The sequence below is a fragment of the Limulus polyphemus genome, unplaced genomic scaffold (assembly GCF_000517525.1).
Source record: "Limulus polyphemus unplaced genomic scaffold, Limulus_polyphemus-2.1.2 Scaffold908, whole genome shotgun sequence".
Lineage (NCBI taxonomy): Eukaryota > Metazoa > Arthropoda > Merostomata > Xiphosura > Limulidae > Limulus > Limulus polyphemus.
This window is the reverse complement of record NW_013666518.1, coordinates 193224-217145: the sequence shown is the minus strand read 5'-3', so window position 1 is coordinate 217145 and position 23922 is coordinate 193224. Positions and strand designations below refer to the sequence as shown.

The window sequence follows — 23922 nt, the reverse complement described above, 5'->3', positions numbered from 1 at the left end:
GTGTATCAGAATCACAGGTTTTTATATCATCATCACCACAGTAAGTGAAATATCAGAGGACATAATGCTGTCAAAATTCAGATGGTGTTAAAATCACCTTTGTTCAGTCCTGGTTAACGTTAAATAAATACCAAATATCTCCAAGTTTCTACACAAGTACTACATAGTTTAACATCATTTTGAAAACCTTTTTGTAACCCCATGAATATAATGTTACATCATGCACACATATATATGCATCTTACTATATTCGACATAGCATGTGTATGTGTATCAATCAATGTATGGGACTGAAATAATTAATGTGGCGCCATCTGTTGAATGGCACCTTAAACAAAAATCCATAAAATCATTTCACATTTTGGGTGTTCAAGATTCAGAGAATTAGAAAAATGACTATATTATGTGCAACAACCATTTCTTTATCACAGACCACAATTTAAAATAAAAGTGCTCTCCTCATAACAAGAACATAACTTTCACTATGACTGTATGTGAGGGTTTGATTATATCTGTATTGATGTAATTTGTAAATAAAGTACTGAAAAAGTGGAGTTCTTATAAAACTTATTTTTTCAATAAATGGTACCACTTATAACATATAATAACATTACAGTTTAAATCAGTAAAATGTATGAAAATTTTGAACTCTGTACATTGAATCATTTTGATGCAATGAGTTGCTATGACTAAAGAGAACAATCCGAACACTTTACCCTTGCAGTACTTCCCAGAAAAATATTAACTTTTCTAAATTTTTTTCGAAAAGGTATGAATGCTATGATTAGTAATTACTAGCACGAATAGCCGCCTATAGGAGGCTATTTCTGCTAGTATATATAATGTTTTGTATAAAAGAATTTATACAGTGCTGACCTCTCTTATAGACAGTTTTTTTCCCAGTTTAAAATAGGAACAAAAATTTGGACTACTTATAAATTTTTTTTAAATGCCACCCAAACCCTCTTATTTTGAAATTTGTTGAAGTTACTTAAAACTCTCTCTGCTATCTTTAATAAATTGATATAGACGAGTGGAAACAACAAGTCTAACTTATACTATGGGTAACAATAGGTTTAAATCATATAAACTATATATTTCATGCAAATTAATTTGTTTTGGTGTGTATATAAAGAAATGTTGTTCTCTTGTATACGTCACACAGCCTGAAGGATTGAATTGATATTTTTGTGTTGGAGTGTGTTAATTAAAAAAACAACAACAACATAAAAGACCAGCAAGGTGAGATCTAATGAAATATATAGTTCCTATAAATTGTAACAAGTTTTTTTGGAGCAAAAGATCTAGTTCCTTTAAGTGCCAATAGGTTTGTTTGAAATAAATATGCAAGTTTTAGTGTGTTTTAAGAACTACAAAAAAAATAATTATAAAAGCATGAAGTGTCAAACTAATAGTGCCTAAACGCTTTTTGTTTTATTATCAATTATTTCACTTATTTCTTCCAAAACAAAGTGAAGGCTGAAAACATGAAATATTCTGATCACCTCCAGGCACTGCATTAAAAAAAGATCAATATATAATGGATTTCAAAATTGAAGATTACATTTCCGTGCTACTATATGAACAAAACATCCGATTTCAAGGGCTTTTTCTGAGGGGGGGGGTGTTGATTCACTGAGCATGGTTTGCTTATAAATGGTAGGTACTTTTAAAGACTTGCTAAAAACCACAAAAAGATGAAAAATTACCCAATTCAGAACACCAGAAGACATCATAGGGAGGATGTGCTTAAGAAACAAAGTTGATGTATGTAATTAGAGGAGGATCGGTGTAGTTATACAAATAATAGCAAATTTCAGTTGGCAAGAGAAACAAATAAAGGGCTATTCTGATTACCAGAGGTTATTGAAGGTTAAATTAGATTGATTTCAAAAATACTGGGGATGAATATATAAAAAAATTACCATGATTATACTTGATTGTACGATTATCTCCTGCTTTACAAACAACTTTAGTATTCAAACGTGAAACCCTGCAACTTTAACATAAACTATTTCTGATACTAGTGAAGACATGAAGCCTCTTTTACTAACAGTAAAAGTTGAACAAATTGTGTGAAAACCTAAAAATGAGAAGGAAGATATTTTTGGTGACAATACCACTGCAATGGATCCCATATTTTATATGGATGAATTTTTTTTACCTTTGGTGTTCCATCTCGCAGAAGTCTATAATTTTTGGCCACACACACACACACACATTGTATAGGTAATCCCCTCCAGTGGCTTAGCAATAAGTTAAGTCTGTGGGCTTAAAATACTAATTATTTGGTTTTGATACCCATGACAGACAGAGCAAATTTTTTCAAATTATTGAATTTAAAATATTCTCTTCTGTGGTACCATAATGGCTCTATAGGTAATGTTTTCCCCATTCATGATAGCACACTTGTTACTAGTCCTGGAGGTTAGGGCACTTGACTCGTGATCTGTACCATAACATAACGGCTCTATAGGTAATGTTTTCCCCATTCATGATAGCACACTTGTTACTAGTCCTGGAGGTTAGGGCACTTGACTCGTGATCTGTACCATAACATATGGCTCTATAGGTAATGTTTTCCCCATTCATGATAGCACACTTGTTACTAGACCTGGAGGTTAGGGCACTTGACTCGTGATCTGTACCATAACATATGGCTCTATAGGTAATGTTTTCCCCATTCATGATAGTCACAGGTTTGAGTCCCATCACAGATCATGCTCACCATTTCAGTCATGGGGTATTATAATGTGACAGTGAATTCCAATATTTATCGGTAAAGAGTAGCTCAAGAGTTGGGAGTGACTAGCTGCCTTCATTCTTGTCCTAACACTTCAAAATTAGGGACAGCTAGTGCAGATAGATCTTGAGTAGCTTTGAGTGAAACTCAACAGACAAACAACCATTTGTTACTTAGTTTCAGGTTACTTGCTGTTTATTGATGGCTATTTAATAATTTCTGTTAAATAGGGAGCTTAGAACCTTCTATGGAGACTACCAGTTCCATATGAGCATAATAATGAGTAAAGGGAAAGATGATTATTTGAGGTATTGGTATTAATCAGTATTCTTTAACAGTGAAACTGAACGTTGTCCCACTTAGAATAATCTTTCAACTAACAAAACTATTGAAACTATTAGCAAAAACTATTTTAGAAGTTAACAACAGAATGTAGAACATATCTGACGCTAACGTTTTTTAAATTTTTAATATTCAAGTCACTGTTACCAATATTATCAGAAAAAAATAATTACTGGAGGAACCTATTCATGTTTTGTAAGAATTGGAATGTCACCTTTGACCTTTTTCTCTATAGTGAAACTAAATCTAAATTTTGACTAAGTAGACCTCAACATTTTTTTTAAACAGGTAACACTGTGGTAAGCCTTCTAGATGAGAAGAGCAAACTGAACTCAGTAGACAGGCTCCAGAAGCTAGATACACTCAATCAGAAAATCCATACTTGCTCAACAGGATCACCCAGATCTTTTCTTCTTCTCCTCCCTACAACACCAAATTTTTTATTTCTTTAGTTGGTGCCTTTACACTTATCATTATTGAAACATTTTTTGCTTTGAAATCCTTCTTACTCAAAACAATATTTTCTCTGTTTTCTTAAGTTTAATACCATCATTTTTAGATAATCCTAATTTTATTTTACTTTGCATATGAATATGTAAATAGTGTAAAATAAAGGTCTGAAAACAGAGTCCCCAAGAAACTAGTCAGAGGATTGACCATTCATTAATTCTCCTTTTTATTTACAAGCTGATAAGAAAACTTAGTAATTATTCCTTTATGAGGATCCTGATCAAAAGCCATTTGAAAATCAATATAAAGATTCATAGGAGCCTTATCACACAAGTTAAATTGATGTGTGAAGCTTCTTATAACTAGAGTCCATAGGAGCCTTATCACACAAGTTAAATTGATGTGTGAAGCTTCTTATAACTATAGTCCATAGGAGCCTTATCACACAAGTTAAATTGATGTGTGAAGCTTCTTATAACCAAAGGAACCTAAGGATGGATTCTTATATCGTACAAAAAAATAACAAAACAGAAATCACTTGTGTCATTTATTTAGACCCAAACTTAAAACAATTTTGGTACATCTACTTTTTGAAGTGAATCATCTACATTTAGTCAGTAAAATAACAGAGTACCTATGTTCAGTGGTGTATTTAACATTGGTGCAATCGGAGCCATACACCAACGGGGCCTCACTAAAATAAGGAAAAAGAAAAACTTGTAGATTTCTACACTTATAGCTGATCAGTATGTACAGGCCCCCTAAGCAAATTGCACCAAGTAGTTTGAAGTGCTAAAAACCCCTCTGATCATGTTATGATCACTAGTATCTAAATACTCTTATGCAATATTATTTCATATTTTCTTTCCTTTTCTTAAAAAAAGATTTAAAAAAAAGTCTGTATCTATTATTTATGACATAGTAATAATCCAGTAAGAATGAACCACTGCAGTATGAAATTTCAGTGTTCCCCCAATTCTGAAGGTAAATTACTATAGTTCTCCATTATCCTCTGTTCCTTGTTGTCTGCACCAACTTTCCTAATCAAGTTTCACATCTCCAGTCCATTTTCTAATGTCACTGGGCCAAATGAGTCTCTGCCTGCTTCTCTCTCTCTTCTTCCTTCAACTTTACCAATCACAATCTGTACACATTCCCTCACATCTAATTATATGTTCCTTGTTGTCTGTATCAACTTTCCTAATCAAGTTTCACATCTCCAGTCCATTTTCTAATGTCATTGGGCCAAATGAGTCTCCACCTGCTTCTTTCTCTCTCTTCTTCCTTCAACTTTACCCATCACAATCTGTACACATTCCCTCATATCTAATTACCTGTCCAAAGCAACACATTTTTTGTTTCCTATGCATGTCCAACGATTGCTTTTATTTATCCCATTGATTATTCCAATACTATCCCATTAGTTTTCTACATATCTGGTCTTCATCATTTGTCTGTAATATCACATTTCAAATGTTTTTTTTTTTTCTTATTAGTAGACAGGGTTCACGTTTCCACCCGGTAGAGTAGGACTGACCATACATAACCTTTCAGAAGTATCTTCTTCAGTTCTAGTCTGACATCTCTCCTGAGCTATTCTTTGAGATTGATCAATGCTATTTTTACCATTTCTATCCTTACTTTATCTCTTTTTTTTTTCCATACTTGCCATCACTATTGACATTCCTCGTTAAATTAGTAAACACCAACTCTTTACATCCTACTTTGATACATATTCTTGGAACTCCCTCAGATTGTGAACACCATTGTCTTAATTTATTGTGAATCCTCTGAATTAACCATTATTTCTTTCCTTCAGATTCACCCACAAGTGTTGTATCATCAATCTACTCATTAAAGGTACTATTTCAATTCATGGGGGTGGGGGCACTTAATGAATGTCAATATGTATAAATACAGTGTATATAATAAGAAAAGTTTTTGCTACTATTGTATAAAAATTTGCCCTTTGTGTACTTGCATTGGTGTGCAATACCTGGATTATACAACAGATAGTTCATCTGACCTCTGATCAAAAGCAGAACATAACTGATCACACATTCACATAATCTAATTGATGATACTGGTTGTACTTTTCTTTTTTATTTTCCTGACATATTGCAACATGGAGTCATGGAGCTCTATGCAACTATATAGTAAGACTGTCTGACAATAATCATTACCTTTTCCAAAAGGTACCAAAAAATGGACCCATTGCTATCCCTTATTGAGAATTGGTCAGAACAACTATCCTTGCTGTTGGTCAATGGAATACTAGCATAAACATTAAATCTTTGAGGTTAAAGGAACTGTTAGTATCCTCCTCCTTCCATTTTCTGAGGATATGCTCCATGTATGTCTTAGTATTCAATTCACTTTGTACATCTAGACATTGGCAAATTGGGACCATGACTAATTAATTAAGATGTATTTACCATCACTTTCACCAGTTTTTTTGATACATAAATTACTGTTAGTCAAAGTTTTAACCACAAGTGAACAATCCAAACACAGTGGTTCCTTTATGTGAAGCTACAGGACAACATCAGAAGTTTCCACCATAAAGTATTCATTCCAGGATGAAACATAATGGGGCCATGGGAACCTTTTGGGTAAAAACTTTGGGGCCATAAAGCAGTCAAGTGGGGCCATGTTAATATAAATTGAATAAACTTTTAAAAAATCAACTTACATGTTTGTCTTGTTTTAATCCCTTGTAGCAGCTGCATCAGTGAAACTTCAAGTGAATAGAAGATTATGATGATTTCAATTTGTGATAATAGTTCTGTTTAAGTGAAAACTGTAACTCAACATATATACAAGTCAGTTTCAACTATTCGCTACATGATCAATGTTAACAGTTCAAATTAATCAACACTCAACATATACAATACTGAACAGTTCCAACTAAGAAAATTGTTACTGACACTCTCCATGTTAACTTCTTGTACATCACATTTGTCCTGTAATCCCTTCTATTATTTGGACATCTTTCTTGTTTCTTGCTCTTTCCACTCGTCTAGAGCTGCTTTTAAATTAAAATCTTCTAACGCTGGCTCTTCTGCTAAAACAGTCATAAGCCCATCAACTCTATCTGGTGCTAAGTGATTTCTCTTGGAGGTTTTAAATGATATTCTGGACACTAAAACCTCTTTGACAACAGCAGTATGGATGAAGCAGTAACTGCAATGACAGCTAACTTTAACAGGTTTGGGTATTCTTCCTTGTGACTTAAATTGATCAATCGCCATAGTAAACTGAAATTGTCTCTTGGGTAAGCAGTATTAATAACCTGTTCTCTTACTTTTGACCACTCTCTACTTGTTTTCTCTGAATCTACTTATAGCCTCTGCTGTGCTTATGTCCTTTTGCACTTCCAAAGTAGTTAATCAGGGTCTCAATTTTGCTATTACCCCAATCTGAAAGATCATTCTTTAACAGAAATGTAATTGGTCTCATTCCAAGTACACCCATAATCTGAGAGTCATTTTGTGGAAACCTTTCATTGAGTTCTTCCACAAGTTTCTTTATTAATGTGCTTTAATGTCTCTTGCACCCTTAGAAATAACACGATTCTCTTTATATAAAAGCCTACTCCCTTCTTCAATCAGATGATCTCTCAGTGTGTAAAGAAAGAATTGATGTTTCGTCTGTTATTTGTACTTGTTCGGTGATCAGTATTTGCCTGGACTGCAGACACATCCAAGTCCCTTTTCTGGAAAACCAGTCACAGCTCAGTGGTAATAGCTAGTATGTATGTGGTGCCTAATTTGCAAGTTTCTTTGCATAACTCTCTGCTTTAGCATCTTTTTCAGTGCTGAATAATGTGATAAGGGAATCCAGGGATCTAAACAACACAGTGTCTGTTGCCTCTTAGATATAAATCCATTGTACTTCCTTTATCTTGATGTCATTCTCTTTTAGCAGCTGCTATATCTCTTTCAACTTCTCACATCTAATATCTGAACCCTTGAAGACATAAAACATTCCAGTCAATATCTCTTGATACTCCTTAAGATAAGGTATTTCACTAGTATCCTGTGAGCTGATAATTCAATATTATAGGATTTGTTTCTTAGAAGGTGTCCAGTTACACCCTCTTTTACCCATCATCACTTTTGCTCCATCACTCCTAAACTCATAAACTTTTGACATTGGTACCTGTCACTCTTCTAAACTTTCTAAAATAGCCTTCGAGACTTGCCCCTGTTCCATCTATAAACTTAACATTTTTCACTAACATAGTACTTGGGTCAAATGTTTCTGGATTCAGCACAAGAGCATATACTACAAGTATTTTCCATGACAATGTCACAAACTTCATCAGCTAACATGCTTATAGCTGGTGAACACCTTAGTTTTTTTTTTTTGTCAGTGTCACAACCCTCATCAGCTAACATGCTTATAACTGGTGAACACCTCAGTTTTTTTGTCAGTGTCATAACCCTCATCAGCTAACAAGCTTATATCTGGTGAACACCTCAGTTTGTTTTGTCAATGGCACAACCAACATTAGCTAACAGTCTTATAACTGGTGAACACTTCAGTTTGTTTTGTCAATGGCACAACTAACATTAGCTAACAGTCTTATAACTGGTGAACACTTCAGGTTTTTTTTTGTCAGTGTCACAGTTTATCACACTAGCAATTGAAGACAACATCCCAATGCATAAGTAGCCTTCTCAGACACATTTATTTTGTCCATATCAGGAACACCAAGTCCCTATAGGAAGGGTATCATACTTTCTTATTCAATCAGGAGTAAGTCATCTTTTACCAAGTAATACACAATTTTCATACACTTGACTATAAAATTTTCTTTATCACTCAAACTTTGTTTTGCTTGTGCTTGCATAGCTTGTTTTAGTGGTATACTTTCCACACTTGATTTATGATTCCCTGCTGTGGCATGCCTGGTAAATGTGCTGGTCCAGAAATTACAGGATCCTCTTACAAGCTAATTCATACGGTTGTGTTTAATATACTGTTTACAAAACATGTAATTTTTATCTGAGTCATTTGCTGGTCACGTTTTATTTCATATTCCTGGGCTGTGGAATATGATGTATTTTCAAAATCTTTTAGAGCTCTTACTTCAATAGTATTTCTGATTTCACTTTCTATAGATATTGTTGCAGTCTCCGAGGGGATGTTTCATTTGATTTTGATTATTTTGTGAAGAAATGAAGAATATTCTGATTTGTGTGATTGCATTCAGTTTAATCCTTCAGGGAAGTCACTGTTATAGGAAAAAACCACTGAAGTAATTTCATCCAATGAAATCTCCAGGATCACTGTTGTATTAGCGTAACTATGGTACTGACCAATAAAAAAAAAATGACATCAGGTAGTATTGGACCAGTTCACACTCATAGGTGTCAACTTGAGTAGTTTACTATGTTATTGAAAATGTGCAGAATGCCCAAATTTGTAAATAATTTTTGAGGTTATTAGTGAGAAATGTGCACCATGGCTACAAGGGTACATTCTGAAATGAACAGTCCCATCACAGTAGGTCCTATATATGAAGTTACAAGACAACATTACAAGTTTCCACCATAAGTGAACAATTCCAACACAGTAGGCCCTATATGTGAAGTTACAGGACAACATTACAAGTTTCCACCATAAGTGAATAGTCCCAACACATTAGGTTTTATATGTGAACTTATAGGACAACATTAAAAGTTTCAACCATAAGTGAACAGTCCCAACACAGTAGGTTTTATATATGAAGTTAAGGACAACATTACAAATTACCATCATCAGTGTATAGTGTCAACATAATAGGTTTTAATGTGAAGTCCAGGGCTGTACCGATCATTGATGGTTACCTGTGAGAGAGATAACATTTGTGTTCCTCCTCAAAAATAGCTATCCTTGCCTTCTAAGATGCATGCTAGTACCCCCCTATGTGTTGGCACTCAGCGTAGGCACACTTCTCTTGGTATGGGACAACACTAAGAATTATTGATTGTGAGAAGATCCACAATCCCTGTGAACATGTTTTAATTTTTGAATTTACTAGACTGGTTGCATAAATGCAGGTCCTTTCCTGCAGTGCTATCTTTATACTTAAGTAATATTCAAACTTGAACCTTTCAGGTTGAATGCTGTTACTACATTTTACAAATTTAACTCCTTATCATAGACTTTTTCTACCAAACTGATGATCTCATCATCATTTGTCCCCATTAATAGAGAAGTTTCCATTAAAAACTCTCTCTTTTTGATGTGTCATAGCTATTCTTTTTCATGTATTACCATGAGGCAGCAAAATGTAAAGCATGTTGGGTACATCCTGATTTAATTTGTATTTGCATTGCAACCATGAAGTCACCCATGTATTTATAGGACAGTAAATACTCTTAGTATGATGAAACATCTCAGGGCTGTTGCTCCTAAGTTTCTGAACAGATTTTATCCATTTTAATCTTTATGCCGTTCACTGCTGGTGGGGTTTACGTAAATATTGAGTAATTTTATGTTTTAGTCTGTTACAACACTGACCAAACTAATCGAGTGAAATTATTCTTTTTCTGTGTAAAATACACGGGGAACCTCAGTAATAATTATGTTATTACTTGCAATTTTTATACATATTTTTGATTAAATGTTTGAGTGTGATTTTTATATTATTAGAGACCTAGTAATCAACAGTTATAGATCTACAAGCAGTTTGGTGCATAAATATGTTTTAGAAATTGCGAGCCATTTAGTAACTTTGAACATGTTTAACTGCTATATATAACCTTCTAGTATTGCTGCAAATGATGATGTAATCAGTAAGTTGCAATGCATTCTTTAAGAAAGTAAATAGGGTATCCTTTCAATTAAGACATTATTGACAATAACACCCTTTTATAAATAATTTATGTACATGGTAAACTAACAAAGCTGAAATGAGCTGCAACTACCTAGTTCAGAATGACACTTGGAGAGAAAGTCTAGGAGGTCTCACCTAGTTCAGAATGATACTTGGAGAGAAAGTCTAGGAGGTCTCACCTAGTTCAGAATGACACTTGTAGAGAAAGTCTAGGAGGTCTCACCTAGTTCAGATAGAACTATGTCTTGAATGAGAAAGCTAAAAGTAAGGCCATTATATTGTACTTTCTCAGGAAGTAGCTTTCATTGTGCTTTATAATCTGTGAAAAGCTGTACATATACGAGTTGTGTATAAAACCTCACCAGCATTTTTATATAGACCATTTATATCACTTCCATTGTAAGGTGAGTTCCCTAAATTTTCATTAATTGAAGGTTTATTCAAAAACTAACTCTTGTTAAACACCTGTCCTATTTACTGACTGTTATTAAAAAGTTTGTTCTCTTACTGAAAGATATGTTTTTCATTTTTATCATCATCTATACATTGTTCTTGGTAAGTGGAGTGAGATAGCTTGTTAAAATATTGATATTGCTCCTACTGGTAGAACTAACTTTCTGTGCCAAGTTCCATTGTACTTAGTGGGAAGGATTTTCTATTAACTGGCTTTGTCGTTTTTATCTTGTTTGATATGGAGTAATAGTTCAACAGTCTGTTTCTCATCATCCTGACAATTCATTTTGGAATTTTTCAACTGGTAATAAGGGGTCTACATAACTAGGTTTTATTTTTACAATGCGGTCTTTATCTAAATAATAAAGTTATTTAGCAGAAACAAAGATATGAGCTTTACTTGACTTCACTTTGAATTCTAAAGATATTGGCATTGGATTGTATTAAATCTTGACCAAGCAGTTTGTTTCAGTCTTTTGATCTTGACAATGATTGTAAAGGTGAACAAAATGTGTGGATGGTTGAAATTTCAGATACTAAAGAAAATAGAAATTGATGAATTTCTAAAGATCTGTGATCATCAATAATTCCTGTAACATGAAATGTAATTAGGTTTGATATTTTTTTTCTGAGATACAACAAACATGGGGAATAAAAAGTTCACTGATACTACGAGTATCAGTGAACAAAAATACAATACTCCTAATGGTGTAGGCTGCCAAGAAATATGACAATTGTTGAAGTAGAGATGACACAAATCATATTTATCAAACTACCAACAGAAAGAGTTATTCGCATAGTACTGATAACCCCATTTATATTTCATCAAAGCGAAAGCTTCTCTGTAAACAAATAACGTAAACTAACAGGTTCCAACCACTGGACTGCAGACCAGTGCCAGTCCACTGAAGCATCCAGTGGGAAATAAAAAGTATTGTGTAAGATTTGTTTTACGTGAAACTTTTAATCTGTAAATTTGTATGTAAAAAACTATTCTTTTCTTCTTAATTTGTTGTATAATAATTGAACTTCAATTACATACACTTCAAAGCTTCTTGAAGATTCTGTATAGACCTGTAAACTCCTAATGGGTTGTAAGCTTTTTTTTTTAACAAAGATTTTGCCAGTCTGTGAAGTGAAAAAGGTTGGGAACCACTGACATAAACCATAGTTCTTGTTTCCATTAACTAAAAAGACTTCCCAGGGTACAGGTAGCCTGAACCACATTTCTTGTACTGCTAATAAAAAGATATTTCTCAGGGTAGAAACAACACTAAACACATTTTATGTGCTTTCAACAAAAAGAAATTTCTCTGGATAGAGATAGAACAAATCAGAGTTCTTTGAATTTTAAGAAACAGCAGTGGTGGAATTAGACATTGTGCAGCATATTTAATCTGGTACTCTGATAGGACATATTATCAGTACAGTTATGGAAAAAGTGTGTTAAAAATTATGATTCTCTCACCATATTATATGTACACATTTAACAAGCTCTTTATAGCTCTTACAAAATTTATTACCTAGAATTACTTAATGGACTAGCTTCATCCCAGAGCTAGATAAAAGGACCCCAACATAACTTGTGATATACTAGTAAATATATAAATAGTGTGATTGTTGTGGAGGCTAACTGGGGTAGTTTAATTCACACATAATTAAATGCATGGTCGATAAAGAAAATTTTATCATAACTTAATCAACATCAGATGTGTGTGTGTATATATATATAATGTTCAAAAATACAATTAGGGCTATGAATCCCATTTAGTTAAAACATATAGTGCATGCCATCTGCTATTATAAATATTTCTAGATTTTTATGGTGTTGAAGATACAATATTTAGTTTGTTGGATTGTTGTTTAATTGCTTTAATAACAATTTTTGAGAGTTTTGGACACTACAGCCATTATTTAACATTTTGGACATCAACCTATATTGCTTCAAGCAGGGTACCTCTCTCTCAGTAAGTGTTATTATGACTCACAGCTTACTGATTTAACCCTTTCACTAAAGTGTGCTAGTAACAAAAACAAAACCTTAAAGTAAAAATAAAATATATTTTTAAGTTTAAGTTTTGTCTATCAAACTTCAAAAGTGTTTTAACATAGAAAGAATTGTTAATGATAAAGTCACTTCACTTTAAAATCTCTTCTTTTTTGTATTCTGTTTTCACAGAGTTCCTGATTTCAAAGTAAAACTACTTTCCAGTGTTTTTGAAAAACTATCCAAACAATTTTGAAAATACAATAAGCTTTTTTGTTAGGGGGGTTAAGGCTCATAATTAGAGAGTTTCGGGTTCGATTCCCATTACCACTAAATTTGCTTGCTTTGTCTTTGTTATGGTAGAGCTACTCAGGCTGTCTGCCAATATCACTAATTTTGACCTGCTGACTTAAGGAATGTCAACTTTGCTGGCAGCACGTGCCTGATTATTTCCTGTAAAAACCATGGTTTAAGGAATACTGTACTAATAAATCAATCAAATGTAATCAATTAATCAATTAGCAGATATCACTAATATATATATTTATATATATTTGTGTGGTTTTATATACTTGCATATCAACCAAATTTCATTAACTATTGGCTCATTTTTTTCTTAATTGTGCATAGAAATTAAGATCTGGGTGATCATCTGTTGTTTAACTTGTACATAAGTATCAAAACATTGGTATCAGTTCATAACTGTTTATATAAAGTCACCTCAGCTCCCAATGTAAATGGTTAGAGTGACAAAGGTAAAAAAAGCAATGTTGTTGTTTTATCCCTGATGGTAAATTTGGCCAAGTGGTTAAGCTTTAGATGTCAACTTTGCTTTGAAGGCAAGATAGTTTAAGAACCAAACTAAGTAGTATGCATTTTATGTGCACATAAAATAAAGTAAAGGTCACATACAGGTCAAATTAGATTTTATTATAGCAAAACTTTCAAACCTTGGTTGTTATTAGACTTAAAGATTAATGATAAATGCTACAGTGAGGTCACATTAGTTAGTTGTTTTTTATCAAATTTGGTCAAGTTAGTCTTTGGGTTATAGGTACCATTAAATTCAAGTTGATTTTAAGGTTATTGTTCAAGTTCCTTTTTTTTGCTACATTTGTTGTCATTTCGCTACAAATTGATCATTCAAACTTCTGTTTAAAATGCAATATTCTTTTAAATATTTTAAAGACTAAAGCATGTTTAGTTAGACTTGTTATCCACAAACCAAAACAAATGCCACTTATTGCACTTGGATTGATTGATTTAATAAAATGATATTAGCTATATTAACTTATGGTGTAATTAACTTTTTTTTTCCTTATTCTTTTTGATCAAATTACTGTATTTGTTCCCAAACTTAGTTTCTTCTGGTGTTAGCTATAACTGACGGATATGGACTTAATGCTAAAAAAAAAACTATTTGTTGAAACATGTCGTTTCAGTTCAGACTTTTACAAATTTAATATCAATAATTTCTTAAAATATAATAAAGTTGACATATATAAACTCACCATCATGGACTTCAAGTAGAGCATCACCTTTCACATATATGCACAATCTAGGTGAAAAAAGTAAAAACTGTTATTATTAAAAACATTGTCAGAACCTATATTTTACTCAAACCTCCTTTTTAAAACAAGTTTTTCATTACATTTTATGTAAATACATTGTTAAGAGAACTGTTATATTTGACATGAAACTATTGTCTGTATGAAAATCAAAATGGTTATTTTGCAAACAAAATTAAGTTGTACTGCTTAAAAAGATAGTTTAAATTAAGCTACCACTGAAGTTAATTTTTAGTGTTAAGGGTGTTTTAGCTATTTATCTGTGTACAACGTTTACTTATTTATAAATTTAATTACAATTAAGCTAAAACTAAGAAGGGTTACACGCATAAAAATAATTAAAACTGTGGCACTAATTACCTCATCTCTTTAGCTCCAAATTAATGATAATTAATCTGTTGAAGTAGGCTCTCATTTTTTATTCCCAAAGAAGAATAGTCAAATATTCGCAAGCGCCTAAGTTTGTGGGTATTTTTAACCCTATTGGATTTAGGTGATTCTTTCTGATAGTTCTTTCATTATATATAATTCATTTTTAAATATTTATAAAAAGAATTAGTAATGGTACATACGAACGATAGATGGCACCACTATAATACAAACTCCTAACCTTGCAGTTTTTGATAAGTGTATATATGTTGTATGAAACGGTTCGATATACCGTATACGAGATTACTTAAAATTGTTTTGTACGAAATATTGCCCTGAAACCATTTGTTTCGTATATATTTTCAACTGAAGTAACGCGAAATAATTTTGTAAAGTTTTATTATTACTTTTTATATTTCGTTTGATGTTTAACAGTATTCACATATTAAGACCTTTGATAGTTTGAAGCACAGTTTTCAAAGTACTAAAATGGAATTGTTGCCGCATGCTTCCATTTTCTTCGTGTTGGTTAAAACTATGACAAACTACGCCTAACAAATGTGTAAAAATCATGGTAAACTACAAATTTGCTTCAAAATCCGTTTAATTAGTTTATTATGGATTTCAAATCTAAGACATAACAAATAGTATTTTAAATCTTTTTGTCCTTTTTTTTTTCTTTTCATATTTATGTGCCACATGAAGCTGCCCTGGAGACACTAGTCAATATCCCTCATCAGCTTAGACTTACGCAAAGATTAGGGAGTTGCTATCTTTCATTTTGTCAGAGGATAATGTAACAAATACAGTTCATGTATCATTCACGAGGGGGGGGGGGTACTTCAACCTAATTTATAGCTAAAGGGTATATGAATAAAATTCTGCGGTGGTACCTTCTAGTGGGAAATCATGTACGTGTAAGCTCAATTCAGGATTAAGGAAGATTATGGGTCAAAAGTGCTAGAGTTTTTCGGGTTTTTATAATACGATTTTATAAATCTTTTTCAATATTACATTTTTATTATAATAAACAACGAAAGTATATATGCTAGTAAGTTTGATTGCACAGTAATTGTAAATGCCTATCTAGTTAAGTAAATATAGGTTATCAAACCTTAACTGTAATTTTGTTTCTTCAACTATTAAAAATATTTTATCAGAATGATAGCATTACAGTATGTACTATTGCTCGTTTATTATTCATTTTATAATTGAGTAGTAAACTTTATATGGCATTGGTATCGTCAGTGACAAAAAATTTAGAAAAATCGTTATTTTTGAATCTTAATCCAAAAGTAGCAAGTTGCAAGTGAGAAGTACAACTTCATAATCACATGTAGCTTTACGTCGTACAAGGTACGGTTAATGTTACTTTTATTAAACTTAAACATTTGTTTTCGTCTTTGTGATTAAAACTGCTGAAAATCAAACAACTTCAATCTAACTCACCTTTGTGCATTTGCTGAATTATAAATACATACTTCAGTTTAATACAAAAAAGGAGTCTTCCCGTGAAATGGGAGAGTTGACAGACAGGCCGTTATTAATTAAATACCTTAGCATTAACTGCATTAGTATCACGTCTTTCTAAATGATAAAGAAATTTCCAATAACTTAACGTGGCTTAGACTTAAATAACTGAAAAACATTTGTACTTTCAAATGTAAGATGTCAAAATTACGAAGTCACTGGTCGTGTGCAATACAACTAGATAGCGGAGTCACCTGGTGACGGAACATTACACAATTATGGCAGTACATCTAACTAATGGAAGGAGGTGGAAATAGTTTGAGCGCTAATGTATTTAAGTGCTTAAAAATTGCAGCTTACACTTGCATTACCAAATCATAGCTTGTGTGTCTTTCAAAGTGTTGAGATTTTTTTGTATTTATAGTGTAAATATATTTTTGTTTGAAAGGGCAAGTAAGGAGTGAAAAGCTAACGTATATATAATTTGAAAGGTTAACTACGGTTTTAAACCTTGTAATATTAACTAATATAGCGAATACGCCAAAAACAAAATTTACAAGATAAAAAAATAACATCATTCATCAATCAATTAATAAAAAAGAAATTGTTCTACGTACGTTCGCAACCAAAGATTTTCATTTGCTAATGATTTTTGTAATCGCTCTTCAACACATAGTTTCCTTCTCACGTTTTTTTTTTTTTGTCGTCACCTTGACAACCGATTTACTCCGCCAATTGTAAAGCATCTAGAACACAAAACATAATAACTATTGATAAGTAAAAATAAAATAGTCTTAACTTTGATATTTTGAAATGTAATTAGCACACTACGGGGCACGTAATTACATAAGTAATTATTATCATATAATTTACTGTCTTTTAATGAGTGATCTGATTTGTAATTTCAAAGTATTCTTTGATTTTTATAAACACGTAGTCAGGCACAGAAAAAAAAAAGCATAGTAAATTTCGAGATAGAGTTAATCTTCATTATAGTTGCTTATTTTTTCAGTCAGACTAATTAGTAAATATATTTTTGTTAAAAGCAATTTCTTCAGAAAGAACTCATTTATAAAAAGAATTGCGTGCAATTTAAATAAAGTATTTATTTTACTAATTTGGGGCATTGTACTTAATGAGAAATTTGTATTTCAAAACTAGGAATACATAGATTGGTGTTTAATTTAGATAATTATTTGTAAATTACCAAACTTTTTAATGACTTTTTCCATTAATTACTTTTGTATATTAACAGGGAATAATATAGAAAAATTTTAATGTCTTAAACCGAGCGAGTGGTCAAAAGAAATGAGTGTTTTTAATAAAATTTATGTATATATATTTTTGCAGTGAATTTTGTTTAGTAATTTCCTCTAATATCATTTGCTTATTTAAGAAAACTTAGAAGAAAAAAAATTGGGTAACAAGAAGAAAAAAAACAAATATACATTTAAGATTGTATTTATAGTGTTATTTACTTCAGTTCAATATTAATTGTTTAATTAGTGTAATATTTAATTAAACAAAGTTTGTAGATCCAGTTAGCATAAAGAAAACATGAAAGTTTACAAATATATTATTTGTTAGGAGTAAATATTCTTCCCAATAAGTGTTCAAGAGGTATGGGAATAATCCTGAGATTTTTTAAAATTTGAGAAGACTTTTTTTTTTGGAGGAGTAGTCATGGAAAAGGGCAAAAATTGAGATGCAAAAAAAAGAAGCAAGGGAAGGGAAAGTAGGGGAAAAAAAAATATATTGTGTTTTGTCACTCAGTCAATCAGACACAGTAAAAAGATTAGAAAAGAATTTCAGGAGACTTGATTGAGAGTGTGGGAAGAATAAGTGATTTCTTTTTTTTTGGAAGATTATTTGCTTCTGTATCTGAGCTGAACCTGTATTACTTACAATTACACTCTCCATGTGTCTGTGCCAACATTGTAAAATGTTTCATTTTTAAATTAATTGTCAGTGGCTTACTTAGGTTTGATATTTAATTGCTGTTTATAATTAACTTCTGACAGCAACTTAGGTGAAATTATTAACAGAAACATTCCGAAATGAAGAGTGTGGTTTCTTAAATCTATCATTTGGATGAAATATTGGAAATATTGACATGTCAAAAAATAAAAAACGCTTATCTTGGATGAAGTTCTTTTAGAGAGGTGTTGAAACAGATGTGGTGATCACATGGAAATATTGACATGTTAAAAAATAAAAGATGCTTATCTTGGATGAAGTTCTTTTAGAGAGGTGTTGAAACAGATGTGGTGATCACATGGAAATATTGACATGTCAAAAAATAAAAAACGCTTATCTTGGATGAAGTTCTTTTAGAGGGGTGTGGAAACAGACATGGGGATCACATGAAAATATTGACATATCAAAAAATAAAAGACACTTATCTTGGATGAAGTTCTTTTAGAGGGGTGTGGAAACAGACATGGGGATCACATGAAAATATTGACATGTCAAAAAATAAAAGTTTATTCTTTATGAAGAACCTTTTTTTATTAATTTTTTCATTTCTTGAACACAATGATTGAAAGCCACTGGAATTGACAAGATCCAAAAATTAGGTAAAACATTTTTATGCCAGAGATAAAAAGGGGAATATTTTTTAAAGTTTTAATTCTTAATTAAGTTATGATATTTTCAAGCTTAAACTTTAGGAATAAGCATGTTATGTGAAAATACATATTTTTAAATGGAGTTAAAAATGACACTCAACCATTACAAGTAGCAATACTATAATGGTAATACAATAAATTTAATCTGAAACACAAAATACCCACAATTATTTGAGTAGAAATCATGTCAATATCAGTAATAATATAACAGTAGTACCAATAATGAATCTGATAATAAAACACTGACAGGTACTTGTTGTAATCATATAAGTAGTAATAATAATCATAGTACAAAAATAATTTCATTAATTAACCAGATGATAATACAAATAACACCGTGAAAAATAAATATTCATAGTCAAAGTATTCCTAAGAAAATTGTACTTGTTTAAAATGCCCTTCTATGCATGAAGCACCCAGTAATAGGTGTTGATATTTGTATGGGTAGTAAGAGGATCTATAGAATGAGTGAGCTTGGTTTGTGGTGCTGTGGGTTGGTCTGTGTTACAGTGTGTTGTTAGTAGTGCTTGACCCAGTGTTTAATCTTTTCCTTACAGAACACTCACATGAGGCCCTCTACACCGCAGCAGCCAGTTTCACAACCGTCCCCCCATCCCCAGCCCCCTCATGGGCAAATGATGCAGAACCAGGTGAGTTACCTCCCTCTACTTATCCCCCTAGTTTTAGACATTCACCTGATTGTCTCCCTCTCTTTCTTGTAGATGCTGGCTTCTATGTTTTGTGATTGTTGTTTTTTGTCATAGAGCCTATTTATACAAAACAACCCAGGTGGCATTTTTATGTGTGTGTATGTGTCTTGGTAGACAAAACATTAAAATACACAATTGAAAAGAAAATCTAATTTGTTGTGTTTTATACTTCTAGAAAATCTTTTGTCATTCTTTATAAGGTATTTTATATTGCCATTCTTATTATTCTCTTTGAATAAAAGACTGCAAGTGAATGAGTGTTTGTAAATATCAGAGAAGGGAATGTTTTTGTTCATTTCCAAGTGAAGTTTTTATGGTTACTGCAAGAAATCATCCAGCAGGAGGATGGTCATCAATCATCTTTGTTATTTTTATTTGATTATTTGTTTTGGCAGGGACTGAGGCCTCGAACCAGGGGTTGTCAGAAAAATCCTTTTTTTCTCTCTCTCTCTATTGAGTCGCATCATTGATTGCATGTTGATTACTTTTATATGCCAGTGACCAGAAAGAGTGCTAAAAGGTTTAAATCACCATTGATGTTTATAATTATGTGGATTTATTGCGAAGAAAATCATTAAAAAAATATTATCAGTTTCCAGTCAGTCATTTTCTACCTTTAAACAGTACTTGTAAACCAAAACTTGCAGTTGAAACTGATTAATTTAAAGCACAAATACTTAAGTTACAGAAACAAATAACAACTGGCCAGGCAAAAAAAATAAATAATAGTAATAATAATTGAAGTTAGAACATTAAATTCACTAATTACGTTATATATCTGGAAATTGTCCGTTACAATTTATATATCCTTTTTCTTTAATCATAATAAAATAATTACATAATATTTTCAATAACAATGCTTAAATTAAAAGCTACAAGGTAAAAGTTAATTTATAGTTCTTCAACGTCCGATAGATGGCGAAATTGGAGATAGTATATCTGGACACCAAATCCTCAGTGAAATAATGATATTGTGTGAACTTATTTTGACCATTTCTTCTTTAGACATTTCAGAAAGTTGAGCTCAAAATGACATAAATTATTTTATTTCCAACAGAGTAATAAAAAGCATGACGTCACAACTCGTGGTGGATCACTTCACATACTGTAAGCTGAAAAGATTGACTATAAGCTAAAGAAATAATTTTTACTCCATCTAGATGTGATTTTTAAAGACAAGAAATAACCAATATTAAACAGTTGACAGTTGAAGCATGGTTAGTTTTATTGAGGATAGATGGCGCGAATAGATAAGTAAAGAAATAACTGTGATTAAGTTAATTTTTCTGTATATTGGGTTATATTTATTTTGTTACTTTGTTAGTTGTTTCAGAAAATGGCTATCGGGTAATTAAGGTGCCATGCCAGTCAAGATGTTATACTTTAAAAAATGGAGCGGCTAAATAAATAACTGTGCAATTTTTGTTCATAGTTTTCTGAGAATTTCAAAATCATAAAGTATATTTATTATTTAACGACATAAGAAATAACATAATAAATTAGTTCTTACTAGAGTAAATAACAACCTGCGTTTATAGTTGAGGAAGACTGTAATTAACAAAGAAAAAACCATTACTTTGATTTATAATAAGTCTTTTGAGATATAAATATGCGGAGAAGTGATCCACCAGGGGCTGTGAGCCATGCTTTTATTAGTCTAATGTATTTTAGTATTTTTATATTGATTATTATTCTCCAGTCTATATATACTTTCTTATACCAGTTTCATAACATGTTATTATCCTTTATCTTGGTTACATTAGTTGCTTTGGTCTGTATAGCAAAGTCTTGGTGAAAACATATTGTTTTGTTTATGGTCGGGATGAAAATGTACCAGCAAGAAAGTTTTTATTTTCTACCCAGCGGTTTAATATTGCTTTTCATTTCTTTAACTTATTATTAGCTCGATGCACCAAGTAATGAAATCTTAACAGATTAGACGTTATGCCTCAGCGCTTAAAATGTATAATTGGGCTTCTCGTTTACCGTGTGCTGACTATTAAAGGTAATTGTAGCAGTAAGTACGTCATTTCTAGATGTTTTTATTTAATAACCCACCAATCATAATAATAGCTTTGCTAGTTAAACATTCTAGTCTCGTTACATAACTTGTTATGTATGGGGAACGGTGTAAAGTTGGTTTTTCCTGCAGACTGGGTGCTCGTACTCTCTCCTCCACTGGTGAACCAGTTCCTTACCTAGTGGAAATGTGAAATCGACACCCAGCTCGTTAATTATTGTACCACATCCTTTATCAGAATCACACGGGGTTTGCAGGGACGAATTCTCCTTCTTATCTATCTGTGCAGCCACGTTGTGCCAATGAAGGGTGTCAGGGATGGTTAAACAATAAAAATAAATCTTTGTCGTAAACTAAGAAATGACAGTGCAGAATGTGATTTAAAAGTTATAATCAATCGGTTAGAGAGCGGGTGGAGGTTTAGAATATAACAGTTAGTAGTAATAGGCCTTAATGGAGAAAATATCGAGTATGTTAATATTGTGTAAGTACGTAAATAATTGTATTGTTACTTGTGACACAGTTATACAAATAACAGTTGGTGTAAGAGAAGAAGACACGTAGTTCTGTAACAAATAATATTTGAGTAACTAACGTCACGCAGTTCTGTAACAAATAACATTTGAGTAACTAACGTCACGCAGTTCTGTAACAAATAATATTTGAGTAACTAACGTAGATTAATCGATATTTCAAATCTTGAAGAATTAAAAGTATCTTTCAAACTCCTCTTTGTATTATTCACCGTGTTTCCTTTGATATGACTATTGATCACTGAAAACGTCGTAAAATTGGTCCGGCTTGCACTCAGTTGAAAGTGGTTGTTCCGGCTAAAGCCAAACAGCCAACGTGAACGTGTGGTAGAAGAACGATCAAAACGCTAGAACGACTGGAACTTCAATTGAATTATTCTTATTATAGATTTTAGAACGACGACGTTGTAGATATATATTAAACGTTTTCGGTACCAATACTTTAGCTTCGATCTCGTACCAGTATAAACTGTTCCACATATAGTTTAAATTGACTTCTATTATCACGGATCTCTCCGAACAAGGGTATATGTGATGTCATTAAAAACTGTTACACGTCACACAAAACCATTTGCTCTGACTGGTGTAGCTACACGACTTTACAGATTACAACCAAAAGTCTCGATACTTCATTTTATATGCATGATGTTGCCTTAAAAAGTTTCGAGTTTGGTAGACGTTAACGCCTGCTATCACTAAATCAGTGAATTCTGGATCCTGCGCAGTCGACAAAAATCCCTTTCTCATTTGTTCTTCCAGCTAGTCAGCATCCTTGAGGAATACATATTGATCTCTATGCTAAATTCTCCTTTTCATAGGAGGACCCACTGGGATGTCGTACTTTTCAGTTTTCGCCTTATACCAAAATACTTTCTGCAGTGTATGTACCCATGATATAAATCACGAAGATTAAGGATTCTCATAGTTCGTTAAGTCGATTTCGTTGTTGTTAAGCACAAATCTGCACAATAAGTTATCAACACTGTGTCTACTGCGAGAATTGAACCACACTAATTTTAGCATTATAAGCTCTACAGCTTATCCCTGCTCCACGGGGCTAACGCGAGGCGTGTACATTAATAGCGACACACTTGCTGTTTGGACTGTCGACATAGAGAACTTAGCCAGATCTGCATTTTAATCAGGGGATGCTATCTGTAGAGAACTGAGCCAGATGAACATCCTAATCACGGGATACCATCTGTCGACGTAGAGAACTGAGCCAGATGTGCATCGTAGTCACGGGATGCCAACTGTCGACGTAGGGAACTGAGCCAGATGTACATCCTAATCAGGGAATGCCAGCTGTCTCACTTTTTGACATACTGAGCTGACGTATTATGATAAATGCGTAATATTCTTATTAATATTTGTGTATAGATTTCTATGATAACAAAACGTATTTTTACCGCAAAAAAAAGCCATATTACTGTAATAAGTTTAAAGCATATACTTTAGTGATTCGTAGACCAATATTGTGTTATTTTCAAGTTTATTTACTAATATTTCACTGTCTCTTAACAAGAATACAAAATATTAATACGAGTTTATTTACTTTTGCTGTAAATAAAAATTTTCTCTTGTTGTATTCAGCTTAACAATTCTAAGTAAAGATGAATGTGACGACTCCTTGTGGCAGATAATGGATATATATATTAAAAGTTTTTAGATTTATACAGTTACGCATTTCAAGCTCACGAAAATACTGCGTACCAAAATACATTGTTTGATGACAGATACGCGTATTACGTGTCTGAAAATAGGCTGTAACGTAGGGTAAATTTTGACCTTCGAAGGTTCGGAACACATTACCTAACGAAGGTT

General features: G+C 32.4%; 1 protein-coding gene and 1 long non-coding RNA gene across 7 annotated transcripts in view; one reads left to right on the top strand and one right to left on the bottom strand.

Annotated features, from left to right (window-relative positions):
• Nucleotides 1–23922, top strand: part of LOC106461170 (single-stranded DNA-binding protein 3-like) — a 226729-nt gene that overhangs the window by 107334 nt on the left and 95473 nt on the right. For all 6 annotated transcript variants that reach the window (XM_022388031.1, XM_022388035.1, XM_022388034.1 and 3 more), the window contains exon 7: nt 19393–19485. In XM_022388031.1, the coding sequence (XP_022243739.1) occupies nt 19393–19485 (93 nt within the window). The remainder of the gene's footprint in view (nt 1–19392; nt 19486–23922) is intronic.
• Nucleotides 1–23922, bottom strand: part of LOC111086187 — a 38798-nt gene that overhangs the window by 4485 nt on the left and 10391 nt on the right. Inside the window, exons 2-3 of the long non-coding RNA XR_002610940.1 lie at nt 16826–16954; nt 14313–14359 (exon numbers count right to left, since the gene is read on the bottom strand). This is a non-coding gene — a long non-coding RNA (uncharacterized LOC111086187). The remainder of the gene's footprint in view (nt 1–14312; nt 14360–16825; nt 16955–23922) is intronic.